At 43.3% G+C, this 20,994-nt stretch overlaps 2 protein-coding genes across 2 annotated transcripts in view; one reads left to right on the top strand and one right to left on the bottom strand.

The window, feature by feature from the left end:
• LOC115107168 (integrin beta-4-like) overlaps window positions 1-1,855 on the top strand; it is a 54,435-nt gene extending 52,580 nt beyond the window's left edge. Inside the window, 2 exon segments of the mRNA XM_065007861.1 lie at window positions 136-336; window positions 471-1,855. Coding sequence (XP_064863933.1) covers window positions 136-336; window positions 471-628 — 359 coding nt within the window. The 3' untranslated portion in view covers window positions 629-1,855.
• A 2,613-nt stretch (window positions 1,856-4,468) lies between these two features.
• Window positions 4,469-20,317, bottom strand: LOC115106310 (butyrophilin subfamily 1 member A1-like). The gene is made up of 9 exons (XM_029628908.2): window positions 19,682-20,317; window positions 14,102-14,172; window positions 13,794-13,892; window positions 13,483-13,590; window positions 13,152-13,265; window positions 12,208-12,348; window positions 10,930-10,981; window positions 5,839-5,865; window positions 4,469-5,738 (listed from the first exon to the last, which is right to left on the bottom strand). The coding sequence occupies exons 2-9, from the start codon at window positions 14,162-14,164 to the stop codon at window positions 5,152-5,154; spliced, it is 1,191 nt and encodes a 396-aa protein (XP_029484768.1). The 5' UTR covers window positions 14,165-14,172; window positions 19,682-20,317; the 3' UTR covers window positions 4,469-5,151.
• Window positions 20,318-20,994: the final 677 nt, after the last annotated feature.

Raw genomic sequence — 20,994 nt, forward strand, 5'->3', positions numbered from 1 at the left:
TTATCTAGTGCTTAAATTGAAATGAATAAGGTTTCGGTACTCGGTTTCATATTTAGAAGCCAGTGTTCTATGCGTTTGTATATTTGGAATTGTATTGTATACTAATGTAGGATTCTCTTTCTCCTCTCTCTGTAGGTAGCATGTCTCAACTAGGAGGCCTAGGTGGTACATCTCAACTAGGAGGCCTAGGCAGTATGTCTCAACTAGGAGGCCTAGGTGGTACATCTCAGTACAGCAGTCAGTCCTTGACCAAGAGAGATGTGTACCAACTTCCTACAGAGGGCAGCACACGCACCAACGTCACACACACCATGATCAACGACCCATACTACTCAGGTAGTGTATCAATTTAATCTCTCACTCCCACAGCATTTCTCTCTCTCGTTCGCACTCTCTCACTCACTCACTCACTCACTCATTTCTCTCACTCACACTCACAGCATCTCTCTAACCCCCTCTTCTCCCCCTAGGAGATGGTATGATGGTGGTGGGGAAGACGACCCAGCACACAGAGACCAGCGGCATGGTGACACGTCATGTGACGAAGGAGGTGGTGCAGAGGAGCATGCAAGTGGCGGGCACCAGCAGCGTCACCAAGAAGGTCGAGAGGTCATTCTACGAGACCTGAAGTCAAAGGTCAACAACAAGATGGCGGCGTCCACGGTACCCAACATGTCCTCCTCTCTGTCTGTTACAAAACAATGGCTCCTGTCCTCCATCGGACACGGGATTAATTTTCATTCTTCATTATTTAGTTTTGTCGTTTGTTTCTATGTTGTCGCAAACATTTGACATTCAAAGAACTCTACCACCCCCACAAAGATGTCTTGTTGTAATTCTCTATTGCTTCTATACCTGATACCACACCCAGAGGCTTTAGATAAGGCCATTACACTTATCTGAGGTCGGTTCTCAATAGTTAAAAGTAGCTCCTGCTAATATATATTTTGACAGAGATAAAGAGAGGGAGAGCAGGTTAGATGTTTTGTACTGGTTGGCTACTTTGGCGACTAGGTGTCTGCAACATGGCTGCAGTTTGTTAAATTGATGACATGCCTGCCAGTACCTTAAATAGTTTTTTTTGTAGGGGTTCATTGTATTATTAGATTGTTGGTAACTCTCACAGCCATTACAAATATATTAGACTGATGTGTTTTCTGTATGTCAGAAGAAATGGAATTAAAATGTTGATGCCAAATACTGTATTGCAATGTATTGTTTGTGTAAAAATATGTTTCCTATGGTTTTGCATATTTCATTTCCTTAATTTTTTCCCATGCGTATGTGAACAAATTTATTACATTCATAGTGGTCCTCTGTAGGTAGAGCATAGCACTTGCAACTCCAGGATAGTGGGTTTGATTCCCGGGACCACCCATGCCACCTGTAAAAAATGATATATACATCCGTGACTCTGTCACTTTGGACAAAAGCTTTAGCTAATTTGCATACATTAGTTCTAATTTAGATATAACCTCTAAGGTATTCCTAGTTAGTGTGTCTCGTTACTGTGTCTGAGTGCTATGGTCTAAAACCTTTTGTGTCTAACTAATATATTCTAGCATAACTTCAACGACTTAGTCCGGATATTTCTGAGGTATTTGTTTTGAGACAAAAACATAGTGTTGTCTTTATAATGTATTTTCAAACCTATGTGCTTTAGTTAAATTCAAAATGCTGTCCATTGTAAAGGGTCCTTACACTTAGTAAGACATGGCAAGATTAGTTTGCTGTGAAAGTCATTAACATTTCAGAAATATACCAACAAAAATGTATAAGGCACAGCTTTTTTATCATATCTATTCATCAGTTTCTTACTGTTTTATTACACTTAATAAAGATTGAATATAAACCACCTCTAGATGCATTTCTGTATTCTCATGTACAGTTCATTTGGAAAGTATTCAGAACCCTTCCCTTTTTCACATTTTGGTTATGTTATTTTTTTCCCTCCTCAATCTAAACACAATAACCCCATAATGACGAAGCGAAAAAGTTTTTAGAAATCCTTATTTACATAAAAGTATTCAGACTCTTTGCTTTGACTCGAAATTGAGCTCAGGTGCATCCTGTTTCCATTGATCAATCAAGTTGTAGAAACATCTCAGGGATGGAGTCCACCTGTTGTAAACTCAATTGATTGGACATGATTTGGAAAGGCACACAACTGACGATGCATGTCAGAGCAAAAACCAAGCCATGAGGTCGAAGGAATTGTCCGTAGAGCTCCGAGACAAGATTGTGTTGAGCCACAGATCTGGGGAAGGGTACCAAAACATTTCTGTAGCATTGAAGGTCCCCAAGAACACCGTGGCCTCCATCATTCTTAAATGGAAGAAGTTTGGAACCACCAAGACTCTTCCTAGTGCTGGCCGCCCGGCCAAACTGAGCAATCAGGGGAGAAGGGCCTTGGTCAGGGAGGGGACCAAGAACCCGATGGTTACTCTGACAGAGCTCCAGAGTTCCTCTGTAGAGATGGGAGAAACTTCTATAAGGACAACCATCTCTGCAGCACTCTACCAATCAGGCCTTTACGGTAGAGTGACCAGACGGAAGCCACTCCACAGTAAAAGGCACATGACAGCCCGCTTGGAGTTTGCCAAAAGGCACCTAAAGACTCTGACCATGAGAAACAATATGAAACCAAGATTGAACTCTTTGGCCAGAATGCCAAGCGTCATGGCTGGAGAAAACCTGGCACCATTCCTACAGTGAAGCGTGATGGTGGCAGCATCATGCTGAGGGGATGTTTTTCATTGAGAGATAGATGAACAGAGCAAAGTACAGAGATCCTTGATGAAAACCTGCTCCAGAGCACTCAGGACCTCAGCCTGGGGCAAAGGTTCACCTTCCAACAGGATAATGACCCTAAGCACTCAACTAAGACAACACAGGAGTTGCTTTGGGACAAGTCTCTGAATGTCCTTGAGTGGCCCAGCCAGAGTCCGGATATGAACCCGAGCGAACATCTCTAGAGAGACCTGAAAATAGCTGTGCAGCGACACTCCCCATCCAACCTGACAGAGCTTGAGCGCATCTGCAGAGAAGAATGGGAGAAACTCCCCAAATACAGGTGCGCCAAGTTTGTAGTGTCATACCCAAGAAGACGTGAGGCTGTAATCGCTGCCAAAGTTGCTTCAACAAAGTACTGAGTAAAGGGTCTGAATACTTATGTAAAATTGCTAAAACAGTTTTTGCTTTGTCATTATAGGGTATTGTGTGTAGATTGATTAGGGGAAAAAACTATTTGAACCACTTTAGATAAGGCTGTCATGTAAAGAAATGTGGAAAAAGTCAAGGGGTCTGAATACTTTTCAAAGGCACTGCAGGGGAGCAAACTACCGGTAATTTACCAAAGTTACTGCAAATGTTGGTAATTATCAGGCAATCTATGGTAATTTAAACTTGAATATATGTATTCATATAGAGTACGCACTTTGTACATCTGTGCCCATATCGTCCATTAGTTTCTAGTGGTTCAAGAGAAAAAAAGCCTAATTAATGAAAAATTCATCTAAATCAACAATGGCATTTTCAAATAAGGCCTAGATTCAATCAGATCAAACGTTAACCCGGCAGTAGCGTTGGAGCTGTCAAAATCGATGAGCAGCTATTCGAGATCATTGTCACCAAACCACACCCATCCCACTAGCTTTAGAAGTTCCGAATGGGAAAGTCGAGGCTATATAGAAATGACGCTCAAACTAAAAATCATTAAACAAAATAATTAGGATTTCTATGGTGTAGATTACATCTCGCATTCCAGTGTTCAAGCTTGTAAACAAGGCTGTATGGGATTTCCCTTAATGCAACTCCATGCAGCCAATGGAAAAGTCTGCGCTAGATAGGGCCGTCATTGTAAATAAGAATGTTGTTCTTAACTGACTTGCCTCGTTAAATAAAGGTTAAATAAAATGAAAGGTATAGCGCCAGGAGCCGCTTGTGGATTTCACAGCTCTAACGCAGTTCCATTTCCGACCCTAGCAAAACAACTGCTATGTGGATGTCGGCTAAAGCGGATCTGATTTAAAAGAGCCCCAACTCTTCTATTTACTTTTTTCACAAGTGCCACCAGTTTGGCGCCCCGAAACATTAACAAAGACATCGTCAAATATATAAACGTGTGTAAATAATGTAAAGGATATTTAATGCTGAAACCCTCATATTAAACACAAATGGCATTCATTAAGTTGATGGGTTGTATTTAGGATAATGTTTTCATATTTTTTAAAAATCATCTTATTTTATATGTGATAAGGCCCCACAGAGGCCAGAAATAATTAGACACCTGTGATAATCTGAAGTACCCATACAGGCCACTAGATGTCATGTGATAAATTCCATACAATTCCTGAAAGTTACAAAAATTCTGGTAGTTTACTGGTAGACTTTGAAAGTTACCAGTAATATACCCTACCTTTTGCAACCCTAATTCCACACCTTTGTTGACTAGAAACCGACAAACATCTTCTTGAGATTTTTCTTAATTTATTGATGACTGAAAAAAAAGCATTGTTATCACACCATTTTACACACTTCAATATCAACCGTAACTTCCAAAAATATGCTTAGACTCTTGCAAGCTGGACAGTGGAATCAGAGAGGAAGAGAATCAGGCAGGAAGAGAATCAGAAAAGCTAAGAATAAGAGAAATAATGAAGTACTGCATGCTACCTTCTCTACCATCCCTTTTATACACTATAGACTGTAAACACTAGCTGTCTGTCTCTGTCTTTCTGTGTGTCTCTGTCTCTCTCTGTGTCTGTCTTCTGTGTGCAAGCTCTTGCTGAACTAAATATCGACTACGTCAGATCTTTGGGTAATTTGGGCAGCACGTTCTTTTACAGTTCCTTTGCACCTTGAAGTAGTGTGGCATGAAGGCAATGTAATAAAAAGTGTAACAGGGATTGTAATAATTGTTCTTCAGCCCAGGTCCTAAGGAGTGCATGCATTTGTTCCAGCCTTGTTTTAACACACCTGAATGAACTAATCATCACACCACCGAATCAGGTGTGATAGTGCTGGATCAGAACAAAAGCCTGCCCTCCAGTAGCCTGGAATTTACACAGAATTTTGCTACTATTACAATAATCTGTGTGGATTCCAGGCTAGCTCTCCAGGACCAGGTTTGAAGAACGCTGTAATACGTTATCACCAGAGACAGGGTCCAGGGCAGAGGCAGGGTTCCCTGGTCTGTGCCGGCCTGATCACCAGATCCCTCACCACCTCTACAGTCCCAAACACGGGGAACAGTCTCTCTGTGAAGGTCTCGTTGTACGTGTAGATGTGGGACCTCTTCTCCACATCGTAGAAGGAGAGCTGGCCCTGTTCATAGTCCAGGTAGACCCCTACCTTTCTGGGGACCAGCATCTGGGCCAGTGGCGTGGCGGGCACCGTCAGCGCCTTGAGGTCTGAGCCCCTCTCCAGCCTCAGGGTGAGGTAGCCCGTCTGTGTGTTGAGGGGACTGTAACCCTTCCTCTGGGCGGAGCCTTTAGCCACGCCCAGCCGCCAGTCCCGGTCGCCCACTTCGACTTCCCAGTAATGGCGCCCGGAGATGTAGCCCTCGCTTCCCAGAGCGCAAAACCACCAGCCGTCGAAGCGGCGACTGCAGTTAGGGATGTCTCGCCGCTCCAGGCCACAGCGCATTCGCTTGTCGTCATCAGAGAGGAAGAGGTCAGGGTTGGCTGTCTTGGGGTCAAGGGTCACTTCCTCTGCAGCATCACAGATCCAGTTCCATACTGAGATAAAAAAAGTTGTTGTTAAGAGTAAGAAAAGGCGTGACTGTATTTACAGTTTCCTTTACTCCTCAATAACAAATCCATTATGAGTTTCACATACCGTTGTGGGGAATGTAGCGGGCTGCATCTGAAAGAGTCAACAAAACTGAGGTTAAAATACTGTCAAAAGTTCAATCTTAACCCATTTTCTGTTACTTAACTGCCAAGTACTCAGGCATGTTTGTTCCATTCCGCTCCTTTCATTTTTCTTATCGATACCAATTGGCAGCACTTCAAGTGATTCATCAACCATCCCAGAAAACATGCCCACATTGGCACGATGTGGGCCCAAAGGCTGCGGACATTAAGCCGATGGGCCTTGGCTCCACATTGGTCCCTAAGGCTTTGGCCCAGCGTGGGCAGCCCTCACTCTGTCTGAAATAATGTTTTCCCAGAAAACATGCCCACATTGGCACGATGTGGGCCCAAAGGCTGCGGACATTAAGCCGATGGGCCTTGGCTCCACATTGGTCCCTAAGGCTTTGGCCCAGCGTGGGCAGCCCTCACTCTGTCTGAAATAATGTTTTCCCAGAAAACATGCCCACATTGGCACGATGTGGGCCCAAAGGCTGCGGACATTAAGCCGATGGGCCTTGGCTCCACATTGGTCCCTAAGGCTTTGGCCCAGTGTGGGCAGCCCTCACTTTGTCTGAAATAATGTTTTCCCAGCAAACATGCCCACACTAGCATGGTGTCAGCCCGATGTGGGCAAGAATAATGGCCCCATTTGGGCTGCCCCACCCTATGCCAATTTATATGTTTTTAAATATGAATTGATGTATTATTTATTTATTACAATCCAATGCATACATTTTCAAGCATTAAAGGTATTTGGTGAATGTGTCACATTGTATCAGAATGACAACCAGATTGTCACTACCATACATATATGTCTTACAAGACAAACTGTTTAGTGTCCCACACCTCACACTTATTTAAGTATTTTTGAAAACTTTATCATTGGCACGGTACAAGATCAAACACTATTTGGGCATTACACAACAGAACACTTAAACTGGAACAAACTTCTCAGTAACGGTTGCACAGAAAGACCAGTGTGCAAACAATGGCCCAAATATTCGAATAAGTCCCTGCCTCTACATTGTGAGGTAGTAGGACTTGGGCTAGCCTGTGTTGGGCTGGTGAGGGCTAGCCTGTGTTGGGCTGGTGAAGGCTAGCCTGTGTTGGGCTGGTGAGGGCTAGCCTGTGTTGGGCTAGCCTATGTTGGGCTGGTGAGGGCTAGCCTGTGTTGGGCTGGTGAGGGCTAGCCTGTGTTGGGCTGGTGAGGGCTAGCCTGTGTTGGGCTGGTGAGGGCTAGCTTGTGTTGGGCTGGTGAGGGCTAGCCTGTGTTGGGCTGGTGAGGGCTAGCCTGTGTTGGGCTGGTGAGGGCTAGCCTGTGTTGGGCTGGTGAGGGCTAACCTGTGTTGGGCTGGTGTGAGCTAGCCTGTGTTGGGCTGGTGTGAGCTAGCCTGTGTTGGGCTGGTGAGGGCTAGCCTGTGTTGGGTTGGTGTGGGCTAGCCTGTGTTGAGTTGGTGTGGACTTAGTGTGAGCTAGCCCGTCGCTCCAGGATTCCGCAACAGCAAATAGTTTTGCAAAATCAACAATTCCCTGCTTATTATACGAGGCGAGGGCTTACAAATTTGACCAATCACCACACTATTTACCCATAAAACAGACAAATCCTTGTAATATTATAATTTAAAACTGACCGATCACTGCAGTACAAAAAGAGGGCTCGCAATTTCAACCAATCACTGCACATTCACCGCATTATATGATTAGATCAAGCCACACGTGCACAAAACGTTTTCCCTTTTCAGCACAATTTCGCGACATATTGGACAAAATCATTGCATATTTCCATGCGAAATGTCAGAATTGCCTCAGCAAAATCAAGCATTTTTGCTTGCAAATATTTTACAAAATCCAGACCAAAATCCTGGAGGGACTGGCTAGCCCGTGTCAGGCGAATACCCACATAAGGTATTCAATAACGTCATGTTTTCTGGGATGTCACCCTAATGGCTATGAAAGGCTGGCCGATTGATTTACCCATGATAAATTCTATGAATCTCATGGGATCTCTTGAGCACTGATAGATTATTAGCCATAATTTTACTTAGCGGCACAATCAGCTCACATTGTCACACAATGACACACCTGTGATCTCCAACATTTCTGTCACTGATTGCTGTAACACTTGTGTAAGGGCAAGATTTAATCAGATTTGCGATGGCCGTCACCTACAAAGCTGTTGTTTTGGCGGTGTCGGAGTTGAAACTGTGTTAGAGCTGTCAGCTCCCAGCAATGAGGGGGTTCGATTAATCTGGGCACCCGTGTAGGTGTGATTTGCATTGGGTGAAAGTTGATTGCCTACCGGGCGTAACGACGGCGAAGTTGGCTCAAAACAAAAGTCATGTAATTAAACGAGTTGTAATTAGTAGGAGTCTGTGTTTTTCCATGCAAAAATGCTTGCTTTTGATAAAAACGCTTTATCTGTCTTCCCAATGCAAACTACTTAGAAAATTCTAGTGATGTTACGTTTAATGTCAGAGCTCTGAGGAATGCGTCAAATCGCTAAGCAGTGTACCGCAAAGCAGCACGCAATGCCTATATCACTTTATCAGAAGCACGTGATCAATGACGTCCGAAGCTTTGTTTTGTTGAACAACGACCTGATTGGTTTGGTATAAGACAAAAAGGCTACATTGCGCATGCGCTACAGGGTGTGGGACGCTATCTATAATCATTTGGTTGCTCTAAAATCTTTTGATGATACACCATGCTGCTTTGTTGACAAAATGACCGAGCGGCTGTTTGATTTGAGAATGGTGCTCCTCCCTCACCGCTTTCACCCGATGACATGAAGGGCCTTTGCCCGGTTTCCCACCACTCAGCATAATCTAATACGCCCATTATACCTATTGTGGACATTGCCATTGGCTGCACGGAGTCGCATTTAGAAATTCTATGCAGCCATGTTTACAAGTTCGAACACTGGAATGTAATCTACACCTTGATTAGGCTTATAGAAATTTGTCAGTATTTCGTTCTTTCATTTTGATGGCCATTATTTCTATATAACCTTTACCCTCTCATTCTGAATGTCTAACGTACTCCCGAGTGGCGCAGCGGTCCAAGGCATTTTGTCAATTGGACTGGGCACCTTTACTACACGGAACACTACTAATCCATAACGGCTGGTCTGCCGACGGAACAGCACGCAGGGGACTACAACAGACTTCTTCCGTCACGACGTACCTCTAAGGCCCTTCTGCTAGCTTGCTAGCCCCGGCCCGCTAGCTGTCTGAATCGCTCTGTCTCCAGCCAGCTTAACTACTCACTGGACCCCTATGATCACTCGACTAAGCATGCCTCTCCCTAATGTCAATATGCCTTGTCCATTGCTGTTCTGGTTAGTGATTATTCTCTTATTTCACTGTAGAGCCTCTAGCCCTGCTCAATATGCCTTAGCTAACCCTTCAGTTCCACCTTCCACACATGCAGTGACATCACCTGGTTTCAATGATGTTTCTACAGACAATATCTCTCTCATCGTCACTCTATGCCTAGGTTTATCTCCACTGTATTCACATCCTACCAAACCTTTGTCTATACATTATGCCGTGAATATATTCTATCGCGCCCAGAAACCTGCTCCTTTTATACTCTGTTCTGAACGTACTAGACGACCAGTTCTTATAGCCTTTAGCCGTACACTTATCCTACTCCTCCTTTGTCCCTCTGGTGATTTAGAGGTTAATCCAGGCCCAGAAGTGCCTAGCTCCACTCCCATTCCCCAGGCACTCTTATTTGTTGACTTCTGTAACCGTAAAAGCCTTGGTTTCATGCATGTTAACATTAGAAGCTTCCTCCCCAAGTTTGTTTCACTGCCTTAGCTCACTCTGCCAACCCAGATGTCCAAGCCGTGTCTGAATCCTGGCTTAGGAAGACCACCAAAACCCCTGAAATTTCCATCCCTAACTATAACATTTTCCGACAAGATAGAACTGCCAAAGGGGGAGGAGTGGCAATCTACATCATACAATTCAGGTCAAACAATTAGAGCTTCTAAAAATGCACCTTTCCAGAAACAAGTCTCTCACCGTTGCCGCCTGCTACCGACCTCCCTCTGCCCCCAGCTGTGCCCTGGACACCATCTGTGAATTGATTGCCCTTCATCTATCTTCAGAGCTCGTGCTGCTAGGTGACCTAAACTGGGACATGCTTAACACCCCGGCCATCCTACAACCTAAACTTGATGCCCTCAATCTCACACAAATGATCAATGAACTGAACCTACCAGGTACAACCCCAAATCCGTAAACATGGGCACCCTCATAGGTATCATCCTAACCAACTTGCCCTCCAAATACACCTCTGCTGTTTTCAACCAAGATCTCAGCGATCACTGCCTCATTGTCTGCATCCGTAACGGGTCTGCGGTCAAACGACCACCCCTCATATCACTGTCAAACGCTCCCTAAAACACTTCAACGGGCAGGCCTTTCTAATCGACCTGGCCTGGGTATCCTGGAAGGATATTGACCTCATCCCGTCAGTAGAGGATGCCTGGTTATTCTTTCTTAATTGCATCTCAGTGCAAGAGGTGTCACCGTAACCCCTAGTTCGAATGCAGGCTGCATCACATCCGGCTGTGATTGGGCGATAGGGCGGCAATTGGCCCAGCGTTGTCCAGGTTTGGCCGTCATTGTAAATAAGAATTTGTTCTTAACTGACTTGCCTAGTTAAATAAAGGTTAAATTAAAAAAACAAAGACAGTGGGTGTGGCTTCGTGACAATGACCACATGAGCAGCTGCTCACTGATAGGACTCCGGCACCACCAAAACACCTGCTACGCTGGCGTTGTCTATCCCCGGTTAACGCTTTATCTGATCAAATCTAGGCCTTCTTTCCATCACACCGACAGCGTCATTGCATTTTGGAACACCAGAAATGCCTTGCAGCATTGCGTGACAGTTGCAGTGCACGTTGGATTTATAGAACGTAGACGGATTGACAGAAATGGGGAATGTTGAACTGTTGTTGCACACACATCCAGACGATGCTGTGTATTATTTTGCGCAACGAGGCGGTCGGTGTGTTCGAAGCGCTTTCTTGATGACTTCAACACGTGAAAGCTCCACACACCGCTCTTCTGACTCCTCTGTTTTCTGATCAGCCACTGCTTGGTTACGTCCTCCTGCAGACACAGAGGAAGGAGTGAGTTCATCTGTGCAATGTGTATCTAATCAGATTCATTGATGAATAATTATTCAGTTAGTTTACATTAACAATTTAGTCATTTAGCAGACGCTTTTACCCAGAGCGACTTACTATTACACACTACAAAATAAGGGTACCTCAAGGGTTCTTTTATTTTTTTACCTTTATTTTACAAGGCAAGTCAGTTAAGAACAAATTCTTATTTTCAATGACGGCCTAGGAACAGTGGGTTAACTGCCTGTTCAGGGGCAGAACGACAGATTTGTACCTTGTCGGGGATTTGAACTTGCAACCTTCAGGTTACTAGTCCAACACTCTAACCACTAGGCTACCCTGCCGCCCCAAATGTGGAACCATACTGACACAAAGAAGCCCTTCAATGTTATTTGCAGTTCAAAAAAGGGTTCTTTCCTGTTTTAGTGATAATTAGAATATTTTGGGGTGTGGTTTGTGCACAGCTCTTTTCGTGCAACCGTGAGTGAGAGTGTCCTTCCAGTTTATCCAATGAGTTGTCTTATATTGGTTTATGTCATGTATGTCTATGGCCAATGACAGAATCATGTGATAGACTCATGTATGGTCTTGTGCTAATTGAGAATGGTTGACTAAGTCAGTAGTTGTCAATTCTCTCCTCAGGGACCCTCAGCTGTTTCAGAGCACCTGATTCAACTTGTTAATAAACACAATAATAAATCCTATGGAATTGAACAATATAATATGGCTATTAAACCAGAATAAAAACCCTGTATGGTTCTACAACGAACCTTGAGAGGAAGGAAGGTTCTTTATAGAACCATTATCTGTAAAGGTTATATCAAGAACCATAAAAATGGTTCTATTTAGACCCAAAAAGTGTTGTAACCATAGCGGAACCCTTTTTGGTGCTATATAGAACCTTTGTTATGGTTCTTTATATAACCTTAGGAAAGGGTTCTTTATAACCACATACATGTTCCATTTAGAACCTTATGAGCATGGTTCTTTACAGAACCTTCAAAAAAAGGTTCCATATAACAAGTAGTTATTTTTTACAATTTGGCACTGTGTGCATTCATCTTAAGATAGCTAAGAAAGACAACCGCATATTACACTCTCAATGAGTAGCTGTCGGCAAATTCAGTGCAAGTCGGAAAAGAAAAGTGTGAGTTGAAGAAAGGCAAAGGTGTTATTATTGTTTTGGTTCAGTCATAGAAACACACACACCTTGTCAGGGCTGTCTGCACTCAGCACCACCCACATGACCAGCTCCATGGCTGGGAGAAGGTTCGGCAGACGCCCCCTCTGCCACTGGAACTCCAGATCATCCAACATCATCAATACGGGCTCACCGGGCCAGATACTGGGCTGGAGGGGGAGGGAAGTCCATATTACTTCATATAGTAACAAATGAAAAGAGGGAATTAGGAGGCAGTCTTCCATTACGGGTCCATACTGCAACATAATAAGTCCATCATGTGCACACATTTAATGCAACACAGGAGACTGAAGAAGGAAAGATGAGGATGAGCTGCTCCCTAATCACAGAGACAGACAGACAGAGACAGATGAATATAGTAGGGTAGTAAACTCTTTAGTAATATTTTGGACACTTGGATTCTCTGCCTCTGACCTTATTACAGGGGCTGAGTCATTGGCTTACTAGTGCTCTTCCATGCCGACCCTAGGTGGGGTGCGTCACGTCTTGCCAGGCTTTTTTCGCTATACTCGACTTGAGTGGGTTGAGTCACTGACGTGATCTTCTTGTCCTGATTTGCCGTCCCCTCAGACTCGTGCTGTGTAGGAAAGCTTCGTGGGCTATACACAGCCTTGTCTCAGGGTAGTAAGTTGGTGGTCTGTTGATATCCCTCTAGTGGTGTGTGGGCTGTGCTTTGGCAAAATGGGTGGGATTATAACTCCACCCGGCACAGTCAGAAGAGGACTGGCCACCCCTCAGAGCCTGGTTCCCTTCTAGGTTTCTTCCTATGTTCCTGCCTTTCTAGGGAATTTTTTCTAGCCACTGTGCTTCTACATCTGCATTGCTTGCTGTTTGGAGTTTTAGGCTGGGTTTCTGTATAGCACTTTGTGACATCGGCTGATGAAAAAAGGGCTTTATAAATAAATTTTATTTGATTTGACTCTAGTGACCCAATCCCTCCCATGTTCCTTACCTCTGGTCTGTTTCTGAGCTGGTGTGTCCAGTCCATGATGACCCGTTTGTGGGTTCCCATGTCATACTCTCCCCCTGTCTTCCAGTCCCTCTTCTCTGCCTGCATGCTCCTCAGCTGCACAATCAAAAGACAGTCCGTAAAGAGATCATGAAGTAAAAACTGCAATAACAAGTCCGTAAAGAGATCATGAAGTAAAAACTGCAATAACAAGTCTCATAGAAGTCTAATAATAGTTTATCAACAAAGAAAACAATGACAAAGGATTCATTTCAAGGAAAAAAAGGCTTTTTAAAGTAAAACTATCAAATAGCTTTCAAACATCAGTGCTCACCTGGCCACTCTTCTCTAGCACGGCAGCCCACTCCACTATGAAGTGTCTACACACACTGGGAGGCCAGTTGTCTTCACTGGTCCAGATGTGGGCTAAGACCTTTGACCTCTGAGAAGATAATAGTAGAGAGAGTGTGGTTGTTTGCTTGCGTGTGTGTGTGTGTCCGTGCGTGTGTGTGTCTGAGTGTGTGGGTGTGTGTCCGAGTGTGGGTGTGTGTCCGTGTGTGTGTGTGCTTGTGTCCGTGTGTGTGTGTGTGTGTACGTGTGTGTGTCTGAGTGTGTGTGTGTGTCCGTCCTTGTGTGTGTGTGTACCTGGCACAGTCTGTTGAGTTCCCTGGCCAGTTCCATTATGAACAGCTGACTCTCCACTAAAGGTTCTTTCTTCTCATCCGTCCCTTTCTTACGAGACTCCTAGAGCAGAGGGAGCAATGGATGAGAGAGACAAAGAGGGGGAAGGGTGAAGGGAAAATGACATTCATCAATCATGCAGCACTGTCACACAGATAAAGCACAGACGGGAAATGAACCAATCCTTTCTTTCTCCTGAGTCATCTTGACAAGGACAAACATCAGTACTATTAAGGGGTGTCTGATAGTTGATAGGTGTCCAAGGGTCCTACCTTGAGGCGGATCTTGATTTTTTGGGCCGGCTCGATGAAGAACTGGAGGCACTCCTTCATCATCTTGGCAGCTGGGGGGGGGGAGAAATGCCCTCTGGCACAGAGATACACAGCTTCAGTACTCTGGCACAGTGATCCACAGCATCAATACTCTGGCACAGTGAGCCACAGCTTCAATACTCTGGCACAGTGAGCCACAGCTTCAATACTCTGGCACAGTGAGCCACAGCATCAATACTCTGGCACAGTGAGCCACAGCTTCAATACTCTGGCACAGTGAGCCACAGCTTCAATACTCTGGCACAGTGAGCCACAGCTTCAATACTCTGGCACAGAGATACACAGCTTCAGTACTCTGGCACAGTGATCCACAGCATCAATACTCTGGCACAGTGAGCCACAGCATCAGTACTCTGGCACAGTGAGCCACAGCTTCAGTACTCTGGCACAGAGATACACAGCTTCAGTACTCTGGCACAGTGATACACAGCTTCAATACTCTGGCACAGTGATACACAGCTTCAATACTCTGGCACAGTGATACACAGCTTCAATACTCTGGCACAGTGATCCACAGCATCAATACTCTGGCACAGTGATACACAGCTTCAATACTCTGGCACAGTGATACACAGCTTCAATACTCTGGCACAGTGATCCACAGCATCAATACTCTGGCACAGTGAGCCACAGCATCAATACTCTGGCACAGTGAGCCACAGCTTCAATACTCTGGCACAGTGAGCCACAGCTTCAATACTCTGGCACAGAGATACACAGCTTCAGTACTCTGGCACAGAGATACACAGCTTCAATACTCTGGCACAGTGATCCACAGCATCAATACTCTGGCACAGTGATACACAGCTTCAATACTCTGGCACAGTGATACACAGCTTCAATACTCTGGCACAGTGATCCACAGCATCAATACTCTGGCACAGTGATACACAGCTTCAATACTCTGGCACAGTGATACACAGCTTCAATACTCTGGCACAGTGATACACAGCATCAATACTCTGGCACAGTGATCCACAGCTTCAATACTCTGGCACAGTGATACACAGCTCTATTATTTTCTGGCACTCATTCCATCAGTGTTGGGCCTGAGTTATAGCCCAATGGCAGCTCAAATCGATGAGGAGGCAGAATACGGAAATATGTGTGTGTGTGTGTGTGTGTGTACACTGCACAAATTCTAAATCACTACATTGCAGTAGAGGTCCTCTGTGGGCTCATTAGGATGGCCTCACCTAAAACTGGCCTGGCTTGACACAGAGAGAGAGAGAGAGAAAGATACACACACAGAGAGAGAGAGGAGAGAGAGAGCAGGGATGTGAGAGACGAAAACTGCAGAGTAATATGTTTTCAGGATGTGTGTGGGTCGATGCATCTTAATTATGGCCTTGGTGTCAGGCAGATATCCCAAGGAGATGTGAAGCTGCAGCTGAGAGTGTTTTCACAGCCCACAGAACCACCGTGTTGAATCAGCAGCACCCTCTTGGCCTGCGCCCTGCAGCTAGTTTGATGTCGAAGAGGGATTTGCTGAACCTTTTCTGATGAAGGCAACAGCCGGAAAGGGCCACATATGATCATTAACTTTCCAAGGAGAACACGGTAGAATACCCATGCTGCTGGGTGTTTGGAAATGTTGACTAACAATGGATTTTCACAGCTACACTAAAACATTTCCTGTAAAACTTACTGGCAGTAATTGACCAGTAAGTTACTGTAATTTCACAGTACAGCTACTGTAATCCATTTTACAGTAATCCATTTTATGGTACCAACATTTTTAGTGTAATCTCATTTACAACATATTACTGGAATGACCCACGCAGCGGCATATTACCCAGCGTTCTTTGCAAGTTTTCATTTTTACATTTCCATTTTGGTCATTTAGCGGGCGCTCTTGTCCTCATTCAACCGAGGTTGAGAAAAAAACGTGTCATAGCAGGTAAAATGTTACTGAAAATGTTACTGTAGTTAGGGATACATTGGTCTTCAAAATTTTGGCCCATTCCTCCTGACAGAGCTGGTGTAACTGAGTCAGGTTTGTAGGCCTCCTTGCTCGCACACACTTGTTCAGTTCTGCCCACAAATTTTCTATGGGATTGAGGTCAGGCCTTTGTGATGGCCGCTCCAATAACTTTACTTTTTTGCCCTTAAGCCATTTTGCCACAACTTTAGAAGTATGCTTGGGGTCATTGTCCATTTGGAAGACCCATTTGCGACCAAGCTTTAACTTCCTGACTGATGTCTTGAGATGTTGCTTCAATATATCCACATACTTTCCCCGCCTCATGATGCCATCTATTTTGTGCACCAGTCCCTCCTGCAGCAAAGCACCCCCACAACATGATGCTGCCACCCCCATGCTTCACGGTTGGGATGGTGTTCTTCAGCTTGCAAGCCTCCCCCTTTTTCCTCCAAACATAAAGATGGTCATTATGGCCAAACAGTTCTATTTTTGTTTCATCAGACCAGAGGACATTTCTTCAAAAAGTCCAATCTTTGTACCCATGTGCAGTTGCAAACCGTAGTCTGGCTTTTTTAGGACGGCTTTTTTAGGGCGGTTTTGGAGCAGTGGCTTCTTCCATGCTGAGTGGCCTTTCAGGTTATGTCGATATAGAACTCGTTTTACTGTGGATATAGATACTTTTGTACCTGTTTCCTCCAGCATCTTCACAAGGTCCTTTGCTGTTGTTCGGGGATTGATTTGCACTTTTTGCACCAAAGTACGTTCATCTCTAGGAGACAGAACACATCTCCTTCATGAGCGGTATGATGGCTGCGTGGTCCCATGGGGTTTATATTTGCATACTATTGTTTGTACAGATTAACGTGGTACCTTCAGGAGTTTGGAAATTGCTCCCAGGGATGAACCAGACTTGTGGAGGTCTACAATTTTCTTTCTGAGGTCTTGGCTGATTTCTTTTGATTTTCCCATGATGTCAATCATAGAGGCACTGAGTTTGAAGGTAGGCCTTGAAATACATCCACAGGTACACCTCCAATTGACTCAAATTATGTCAAATAGCCTATCAGAAGCTTCTAAAGCCATGACATCATTTTCTGGAATTTTCCAAGCTGTTTAAAAGGCACAGTCAACTTAGTGTATGTAAACTTCTGACCCACTGGAATTGTGATACAGTAAATTATAAGTGAAATATTCTGTCTGTCAACAATTGTTTTGAAAAATGACTTGTGTCATGAACAAAGTAGATGTCCTAACCGACTTGCTAAATCTATAGTTTGTTAAGAAATTTGTGGAGTGGTTGAAAAACTTGTTTCAATGACTTCAACATAAGTGTATGCATTCGTAGTCACAGGCGCAACAAATGTAACTTCTTACAAGGAATGCCTTAAAATATGTTAATGAGACAGAGACTCTTTCCCCATTCACCACATTTTCCCACAATGCACCATAATTAATACTGTAAAACACATTTACGGTATTTTACAGTTGAAATGACAGAAAGGTCTTAAAGTGTGGTGTAAAACATTGCACTGGTCATCCCCAAAGCCAACACTTCCTTCGGCCGCCTTTCCTTCCAGTTCTCTGCTGCCAATGACTGGAAACCAATCTCTGAAGCTGGAGTCTTATATCTCCCTCCCTAACTTTAAGCATCAGCTGTCTGAGCAGCTTACCGATCACTGTACCTGTACACAGCCAATCTGTAAATAAACAGCACAACCGACTACCTCATCCCCATATTATTACTTACCCTCTTGCTCTTTTGTTCCCCAGTATCTCTACTTGCACATCATCATCTGCACTCCAGTATTATTGCTAAAATGTAATTATTTTCGCCTCTTGGGCCTATTTATTGCCCACCTCCCTACATTTGCACAGACTGTACATAGATTTTTCTATTTTTCTTTTCTGTTATTGATTGTACGTTTGTTTATGTGTAACTCTGTTGATTTTGTCGCACTGCTTTGCTTTCTCTGGGCTAGGTCACAGTTGTAAATGAGAACTTGTTCTCAACTGGCCAACCTGGTTAAATAAAAGGTGAAAAAAAATTAACAGTGTTTTACTGTGCATTGTACAGTAATCTACTGTAGGTAGTCGGTTTATACAATTGATTAATACAGTAAGTTAATGATAAAATTACAAAAAACAGCTGACAGTGTAGTTGGCTGTTGGGGCACTATGACATCACCTTACAATAATCCCTTGAAAGGATTTTTGACATTTTGCCTGTCCACTCTTACCTACCCCCTTTGGATTGATTAATAAATATCAAAGACTCAAGCCATCTCCCGTGTCTGCTTCTGCCTTGTGCCCCTATGAAAGTATTACATTTCAACATTGTTTTATGTATTTGACAATTTGTCACTTTAACCCACCTTGGCAGGAATTGTTGGGCACAATATTCATTCCTCTAGCAGTAACTGGAGCTAGTGCTTTAATCATTGCAGGCTGCTGCATTAGCTTGTCATTAGGAGCGGAACGCATGCCCTTGATGTGGGAATGGCTTGTCTCGTTATTGTACGTCATTTATCCGCTAGTTTTTATATCCATTCATTCTGATCCATTACACCTCATAGCACAACAAACTGCTTAATACTATTTTAGAAATATACTTCTCTTTATTCAAACATACAACATTATGTAAAAGTATCATAAAGTCTAAAAATGTTGAATTACCCACAATCCTCTAAAAATAGAGCCACGTGTCACTATTAAATATGATTAACTTTCAAAAAAACCAAGTTATTAATATTTAAGTGGTACGTGGCTCTGCAAGAAACGTCATAATTCTATATCAGTACAGCACAAATAAATCAAGAAATATGTCTGTCTACTACTTTATTATTTTAAACAAATACGTAAAACATAATTAGAATCAAGTTAGAACCACTTATTTAATCCACGTTAGATCGACTTTAAAATATTAATCATAACTTGCAAAAACTCAACTTTAGATGAGCAGAACACAAGTAAATGTTATATTTACTCAATAGCCTAATATTTGTTAACAGTACTCAACATTAAATTATAAATCTTATTGAAATCTGAGTTAGTACCACTTATGATTTGAGTTCTACTGACTGTCCGAGTTTGAGTGGCTTACTACTCAATTTGTCTAATGAGTTAGACAGTTATTTCCCATGCATAACATCACATTGATTCGCAATATGCTGTCATTATGTAGCCTATACAATGACACATTTTCACATTTCAAGACTACTGTTTTCGGGTGGTTTATTGCGCTAAAACACGAATACATTCTTCACATAAAATGGTGCATCTCCACTAACGTAAAACGGCAGAGCAGAAATCAACCCTCCCCCCTGAGCTCCCGGAGACACAAGTTAACACGATTTCGCTTTCGGGTGGTTTATTGAGCCCAAACATGAATAAATTAATTACATAAGTTGGTGCATCTCCACTAATGTTGCTACTCAAACATATCGGACAGTCAGCAGAAGACAACCCGCTCCTCCTGAGCGCACAGAATAAACATAAGTAAACACAATTTCACGTTGAGTGCGCAGTATACAGAATGCATAGGAAATAGGAAAACCTTTAAGATCAATAGGCACATTGAATGCAGCAGAAAGACTTACCTAAGGAATCCACGGGGAAGATAATAGCTAGTCCACTATTTTGATCAGAAAACCACGTTTTTGTTCTCCTTAGGTGTGACTAGCTAGCCTACTCTACACATCACTATCCCTTATACATACATGCGACCAGGCTCCATCTACTGCAACTGGATTGAGTCACTGAGCACCCCGTTGTCCGAATCAAAGTTCGGACGTTTCCGATAAATTGACGAATAGCCTGAGGAAATGGTTGGACATCTCACGCGTTAAAAAATCATGCTTTTTTTTTATCCAAAAGAGGTCGCCAGAGTATCGCATCTCATTTATAGCGCGTCATATAATTTGAGACCACGATTAAATTACACAAACGATGTAGCAGTTGTGTGCAACGTGAACCAGGCTATTCTGAAACAGAGTAGGCTAGCTACTATGTTTTGGAGTGGAAATGTATGAATTGCAGCACTAACATCTCAAATCTAACCTCCCTAAAATGTGTAGCCTATTTGGACATGGATATCTAGTTTTACCGCTCTTTAACAGCCCTAAGGAAAGCGTGTATCGGTAGTTTTAGACACGCGGAAGTGTGTGGGGGCTATGCTGCACTGTTAAATGACGGACGGATCTCTGTGTTCCTAGCTGTGCTGGGACATAATTATTCATCCGAAAGATACGCCTCTCCGGACCCTTTTGGATACCCGGTGAATGAACAGTGGGTGAAGATTATTTTATGATCGTTTGGGGACACACAGTCGGGAATAGGCTGAGCGAGAGCTGATAGTATCTACAAGATAGATACATTTACTCAGGCTTTATTAGCTATAATCATTTGAGATACACTACTTGTCTTGGACGGTTCAGGTTACGCTGATGTGCTACTGTATGCCAAAATATCATTAAGGATTCAACAACTTTCACAAAACAAAAAGAACAAAAAAAAGAGTACGGTTTTGAAACTGCAGTAAAAGTGCAGTTACTGCAGTCGACTTTGGTATTTTGGACGCAGTAATTGCAGAATAATAGTCTAATATACATATATATATATATATATATATATATACACATATACATATATAAACACACTCCACTGTAAGTGCAGTTACACTGAAACATTACTGCAGTATAAACGTTTATTTTGGACGCAGTATTTGTGCTCTGACTGCAATCTTTTTTTCTTAAGGTGGACCATAAGACAAATACATGATTCTGCCACTCTAATGAATACTCGGGGAGAAAAAGGTGAAGATTCACTCGCAGAGCACGGAAGGTGTTAATTTCGCAGAAGGCAGGAAACAAAACTAGGACCGACGGCTATAACTGGTTCTCACAAACGAGCT

Source organism: Oncorhynchus nerka, linkage group LG23 (genome assembly GCF_034236695.1).
Source record: "Oncorhynchus nerka isolate Pitt River linkage group LG23, Oner_Uvic_2.0, whole genome shotgun sequence".
NCBI lineage: Eukaryota > Metazoa > Chordata > Actinopteri > Salmoniformes > Salmonidae > Oncorhynchus > Oncorhynchus nerka.